At 41.0% G+C, this 7,156-nt stretch overlaps 1 protein-coding gene across 1 annotated transcript; it reads left to right on the forward strand.

Annotated features, from left to right (window-relative positions):
* The first annotated feature begins 4,313 nt into the window (after positions 1-4,313).
* On the forward strand, positions 4,314-5,261 carry LOC104994065 (olfactory receptor 3A1-like). The gene has a single exon (XM_010847521.1). It carries the CDS (start codon positions 4,314-4,316, stop codon positions 5,259-5,261), a length of 948 nt encoding a protein of 315 aa, XP_010845823.1.
* Positions 5,262-7,156: the final 1,895 nt, after the last annotated feature.

Here is a 7,156-nt window from a genome sequence, read left to right on the forward strand (position 1 = left end):
TTACTTTCACTTTAATTGTTCCTGATGTCCAATCTAGCTAAAGAATCGGCAATTCCCACAGCAGTATTGCTCTGCCTTTCACTAAAATCCATATCTCTTTCAAATCATATCAACCTTTCATTTTCTTGCATAAATTCCAGCTCATTCAGAAATCCTTTCCCTACTCCTTGCTGTTGGTTGCCGAATTCATTTATTTACTTATTTCAGAAATGTTAAGCACCTACTGTATGCAAAGTGTGATGATAGGCTCTGAGAATACAAAGCTGAGTCAGGCCTGAATCTGTCCTGAAGCCATTTATAGTGAATAGAAGAATAGTGGAACGCTCTGTAGAGAAATGACCGTGCAGGAGGATAACAGAGTTAACCTCCAATGAAAAAATCAAATGAAGCCGCTCAGTCGTGTCCGACTCTTTGCGATCCGGACTGTAGCCCACCAGACTCCTCGGTCCATGGGATTTTCCAGGCATGAATACCACAGTTCAAAAGCATCAATTTTTCGGCACTCAGCTTTCTTTATAGTACAACTCTCACATCTATAAATGACTACTGGAAAAACCATAGCTTTGACTACACGGACCTTTGTTGGAAAATTAATGTCTCTGCTTTTTAATATGCTGTGTAGCTTTTCATAGCTTTTCTTCCAGGGAGCAAGCGTCTTTTAATTTTATGGCTGTAGTCACCATCTGCAGTGATTTTGGAGCCCAGGAAAATAAAGTCTGTCACTGTTTCCATAGTTTCCCCATCTATTTGCCATGAAGTGATGGGACCGGATGCCATGATCTTACTTTTCTGAACGTTGAGTTTTAAGCCAACTTTTTCACTCTCCTCTTTCACTTTCATCAAGAGGTGTTTTAGTTCTTCTTCACTTTCTTCCATAAGGGTGGTGTCATCTGCACATCTGAGGTTATTGATATTTCTCCCGGCAATCTTGATTCCAGCTTCATCCAGCCAGGCATTTTGCATGATGTACTCTGCATATAAGATAAATAAGCAATATACAGCCTTGACGTACTCCTTTCCCGATTTGGAACCAGTCTGTTGTTCCATGTCCAGTTCTAACTGTTGCTTCTTGACTTGCATACAGATTTCTCAGGAGGCAGGTCAGGTGGCCTGGTATTCCCATCTCTAAGAATTTTCCACAGTTTGTTGTGATCCACACAGTCAAAAGCTTTGGCATAGTCAATAAAGCAGAAGTAGATGTTTTTCTGGAACTCTCTTGCTTTCTCCATGATCCAACGGATGTTGGCAATTTGATCTCTTGTTCTTCTGCCTTTTCTAAATCCAATTTGAACATCTGGTAATTCACAGTTCACCTTCTGTTGAAGCCTGGCTTGCAGAATTTTGAGCATTACTTTACTAGGGTATGAGATGAGTGCAATTGTGTGGTAGTTTGAACATTCTTTGGCATTGCCTTTCTTTGGGATTGGAATGAAAACTGACCTTTTCCAGTCCTGTGGCCACTGCTGAGTTTTCCAAATTTGCTGGCATATTGAGTGCAGCACTTTCAGAGCATCACCTTTTAGGGTTTGAAATAGCTCAACTGGAATTCCATCACCTCCACTAACTTTGTTCACAATGATGCTTCCTAAGGCCCACTTGATGTCACATTCCAGGATGTCTGGCTCTAGGTGAGTGATCACACCATAATGATTATGTGAGTCATGAAGATATTTTTTGTATAGTTCTTCTGTGTATTCTTGCCACCTCTTCTTAACATCTTCTACTTCTGTTACATTATAGCTATATATTTTCCTTTGACAAAGAGAAGCTGGCCCTTTTAACTAAAAATTTCCTCCTGGTAAGATTACCTTGGTACAGTTTAAAAAGTTGTAAACATTTGCCTCTCAGTATCCATGGATGCAAAACCCATGGACATAGAGAGCTGACTGTGCTAAGCCATTTTATATAAGGGACTTGAGCACCTTGAATCTGGTGGAAATATGATGGGAGGAACTACTGAGCTACTACTGCTGGCCTTTAAAGATCTCTGGAATTTAGAGAAAATAGAACATTGAAAGATATATTATTATGAAAGTAATCTGATTCATTTTGTAAGATTTCACCCTACAATTGCATTTGGAGAAGGCAATGGCACCCCACTCCAGTACTCTTGCCTGGAAAATCCCATGGATGGAGGAGCCTGGTGGGCTGCAGTCCATGGGGTTGCTAAGAGTCAGACATGACTGAGCAACTTCACTTTCACTTTTCACTTTCATGCATTGGAGAAGTAAATGGCAACCCACTCCAGTGTTCTTGCCTGGAGAATCCCAGGGATGGGGGAACCTGGTGGGCTGCTGTCTATGGGGTCACATAGAGTCGGACACGACTGAAGCGACTTAGCAGCAGCAGCAGCATTGTTGGCATATGGGCTTCTCTGGTGGCTCAGATGGTAAAGAATCTGCCTGCAATGCAGGAGACCCAGGTTCAATCCCTGGGGTCAGGAAGATCCCCTGGAGAAGGGAATCCCAGTATTCTTGCCAGGAGAATTCCATGGACAGAGGAGCCTGGCAGGCTGCAGTCCATGGGGTCACAAAGAATCGGACATGACTGAGCAACTAACCCTGACTGACTTTTGTTGGTGTGTAAGGAATCTATTGACTTGTGTATAATTATTTTTTAACTTGCTAATATCTTAATAAATCCACAAGTGTCCAAGTTTTTTCTTTCTTCTATTGAGGCAATGTTATTGTTCTCAACTTACTCTTTTCTTTCTTGTTTTTTTACCTAAGCATTTTATTTTCCTTTGCCCAAAACTTTTAGAATGAGAAATATTTGAAGTAGCAAAAGCCATAGCTTTACTTGCTCCTGATCTTAATACAAATATCACTACTATTCTGCCATTATGAATGATTCAGATTTGCAATGGATATGCTCCATAACATAAAGTGATATATTTCCATTTCAAGTAACTACAAGTGTGTTTTTCTCTTTTTTCTTTTCTCTCTACATCCAGTATATGTGCAGATGTTTAAGAACTGCCTCTATAAAATTTTCCTCTTTTTAAGCCAATTAATATGCTGCTGCTGCTGCTAAGTTGCTTCAGTCGTGTCCGACTCTTAGCGACCCCATGGACTGCAGCCCACCAGGCTTCTCTGTCCATGGGATTCTCCAGACAAAAGTACTAGACTGGGGTGCCATCGCCTTCTCCAAATTAATATCCTACAAAATATTAATAGATTTACCAATATTAAACCATCCTCTGCTATAAAATCTCCTAGATAATGGCGGATTCATGTATTGTACTTAAGATTTTTACATACATAGTATCAAACAAGGGTAGTGTAGAATAATTTCTTTTTTGGTGCCATTGTTACATTTTAATATCAGGATTTGCTAACTTTAAAAATATAAATTTGGGAGGCTTTAATATTTTGTAATTTTAAAACAATTTATATTATAATTATTAAAAAAATAATCGGTCAAAGAAGCATATGAGCCTGGAGACTACACATGGAAGTACATTATCAATCACTTTTTCCATTTTTCAGTTGGTTTATTTGGTTTAGGGACTACTCTTGAATTGATTGTTCAAACTTAGGAACAAATAGTGTTCCATTTCTATTGTATTTATTTTTGGCCCTTTTAATTCCTAATTTTGTGTACCTTTATATTTTTCTTGCCTAGATGTTGGCCAGATATTTATCTCTTTGTAATATATTTATAAGGGCAATTATAAATTATAAAGTCTGTATAAATATGGTCAATTCTGGCTTCCTTGGTGACTCAGTGGTAAAGATCCCCCCAGGGACGAGGGTTCAGTCCCTGGGTTGGGAAGATCCTCTAGAGAAGGAAATGTCAACCCACTCCAGTATTCTTGCCTGGGAAATCCCACGGACAGAGGAGGCTGGCAGGCCACAGTCCATGGGGTTGCAAAAGAGTCAGATGTGCCTTAGCAACTAAACAACAACATCACAATCAGTTCTAGTCCTTTCTATTTTACTATCTGTTCAATTTTACTTCAGCATTAAGTTTTCCCCAAATCTTCTCATATGGGTTGTTGGTGGTGGGAGGGCCTCCTTCCTTGGTTCTAGTGATCCAAGGAAGAAAGGGACTTTTATCTTTCACGAGGAAGGGGGGAAGTCCAATGTAGTTATGGCAGCAGGTAACTCACCTGGACGCTGGGTAAGGACACTGAGATGAAGACAGAGAAGGTTAATGAGTGAGGTGTGGCCTGAAAGAGAAAATACCCACTAGGACACTTGGGAATTTACTCTGAGGCTTGACGTCTGAAAGCGAGTCAATATATTTCTACTGATCAACTAACTTGGAAAGACTGATCCCTTCCCCTATGGGATATCTTCTTATAGGGACCCATGGAGCCAGAATCTGGAGCCAATGGAACAGCTGTTGCTGAGTTCATCCTGCTGGGTTTGGTGGAGATGCCAGGGCTGTGGCCAGCTGTCTTTGTACTCTTTCTCTTTGCCTACCTGGTCACTGTCGGGGGCAACCTCAGCATCCTGGCAGCCATCTTGGTGGAGCCCAAACTCCACACCCCCATGTACTTCTTCCTGGGGAACCTATCAGTGCTGGATATGGGGTGCATCACCGTCACCGTTCCCTCGATGCTAGGTCGTCTCTTGTCCCACAAGCGCACAGTTCCCTATGCAGCCTGCCTCACACAGCTTTTCTTCTTCCACCTCCTGGTTGGGGTGGACTGCTTCTTGTTGACAGCCATGGCCTATGACCGATTCCTGGCCATCTGCCGACCCCTCACTTACAGCACCCGCATGAGCCAGACAGTCCAGAGGATACTGGTGGCCGTGTCCTGGGCTTGTGCCTTCTCAAATGCACTGACCCACACTGTAGCCATATCCACACTTAACTTCTGTGGTCCCAATGTGATCAACCACTTCTACTGTGACCTCCCACAGCTCTTCCAGCTCTCCTGCTCCAGCACCCAGCTTAACAAGCTGCTGCTCTTTGGTCTGGGTGTCCTCATAGCAGGTGCACCTATGATTCTCATTGTCACCTCCTACATCCATGTGGCAGCTGCTGTCCTGCGGATCCGCTCAGCAGAGGGCAGGAAGAAAGCCTTCTCCACGTGTGGCTCCCACCTCACCGTGGTGGGCATCTTCTACGGCACAGGCATCTTCAGCTACATGCGGCTAGGCTCAGTGGAGGCTTCAGACAAGGACAAGGGGATTGGCATCCTCAACACCATCATCAGCCCCATGCTGAACCCACTCATCTACAGCCTCCGGAACCCTGATGTGCAGGGCGCCCTAAGGAGGGTGCTCATGGGGAAGCGAGCTTTTGCATGAGGGATGTCTCGAGAGGGTGAAACCATAGCAAGTGTCCCTGTCCTTCCTAGATCTTGAGCAAGTTGACTTTTGTTAGGAAGTGAGTCTTCTTGTTCCTCAAGGAGGTTCGAGCTGATAATAGATGTGTAGGTTCTGTAGACCAGAGCTCTTGACTCATTGCCATTTGGTCCTAGCTACCCATCACACTCCAGATGGAGATGGAACCCAGGTAGTTCTATATTCTGGAAGGCTCATGACCCTACAGGAAGAACCTGTAGTTTTTTCCTGCTGGGGTTCCCCAAAATACACCAGCAGAGATTCTATCTAGACTGGGATATGGAAAGTCACAGCCTGGTGCCAAGTATTAGCACATCCTCCTGTCAGGCTTGCTCTGAAAGCAGCATTCCCAACCTGCTTTTACACAAGGACCCAGACCTAGTACAGTATAATTTGAGACCCCGATTTCCAGTACCCTGCCTATACTTCAAGATTCTAGGGTTTTTAACAGTGGAGAATTTATATTTCCTTTGGCATTTCTTTCTTTCTATTTTTCTAAAATAGAAATATCCATTGATTTAAAAATTTTCTTAAAAATCATGTTTATAGAAATGAAAACAAAATTTTATGTGTGTAAAATCAAAACCTTTATCCTCTCTGTCCTCACTCTTCATAATGCAATTTTCCAGAAGAAACTACTGTTAAGAATTTGGTACTTACCTTTTTAGTTTTTTTATACATTCGTAAATATATTTAGGTATTTTTATATCAACATAAACATATTTATGTATATTCATATCAGTAGAGGCATATATGCCATGTTTTATGTTTACACATTACACGATAGATTTTCTACATGCTAAATATCTGAAAACTTACTTAATCCATTTTAATGACTGCCTAGTGTTACTTTATGAGCTAATCATAATTTGATTAACCCTATTCCTTTTTTTATCTTTTATGATTTTTAATGGACTTTTCTTAAAAAAATCTTTAATACATATTTTATTTAATCCAATATATCCAAAACATTATTTCATTAATATAAAATTATTATCAAATGATATCAAATAATTATCAAAGTATTTTACATCTCTTTTTTCATACTAAGTCTTTTGAAACTAGGCATATTACTTACATAACATCTCAGTTTGGACTAAGAACATTTCCTTTTTTTTTTTTTTTTGACTTCCTTTTTTAAAATTTTTTTTATTTTTAAACTTTACAAAATTGTATTAGTTTTGCCAAATATCAAAATGAATCCGCCACAGGTATACATGTGTTCCCCATCCTGAACCCTCCTCCCTCCTCCCTCCCCATACCATCCCTCTGGGTCATCCCAGTGCACTAGCCCCAAGCATCCAGTATCATGCATTGAACCTGGACTGGCAACTCGTTTCATACATGATATTTTACATGTTTCAATGCCATTCTCCCAAATCTTCCCACCCTCTCCTTCTCCCACAGAGTACATAAAGCTGTTATATACATCATTGTCTCTTTTGCTGTCTCGTACACAGGGTTATTGTTACCATCTTTCTAAATTCCATATATATGCGTTAGTATACTGTATTGGTGTTTTTCTTTCTGGCTTACTTCACTCTGTATAATAGGCTCCAGTTTTATCCACCTCATTAGAACTGATTCAAATGTATTCTTTTTAATGGCTGAGTAATACTCCATTGTGTATATGTACCACTGCTTTCTTATCCATTCATCTGCTGATGGACATCTAGGTTGCTTCCATGTCCTGGCTATTATAAACAGTGCTGTGATGAACATTGGGGTACACGTGTCTCTTTCCCTTCTGGTTTCCTCAGTGTGTATGCCCAGCAGTGGGATTGCTGGATCATAAGGCAGTTCTGTTTCCAGATTTTTAAGGAATCTCCACACTGTTCTCCATCTGTGGCTGTACTAGT

The sequence above is a fragment of the Bison bison genome, unplaced genomic scaffold (genome assembly GCF_000754665.1).
Source record: "Bison bison bison isolate TAMUID 2011002044 unplaced genomic scaffold, Bison_UMD1.0 scf7180017864249, whole genome shotgun sequence".
Classification (NCBI taxonomy): domain Eukaryota; kingdom Metazoa; phylum Chordata; class Mammalia; order Artiodactyla; family Bovidae; genus Bison; species Bison bison.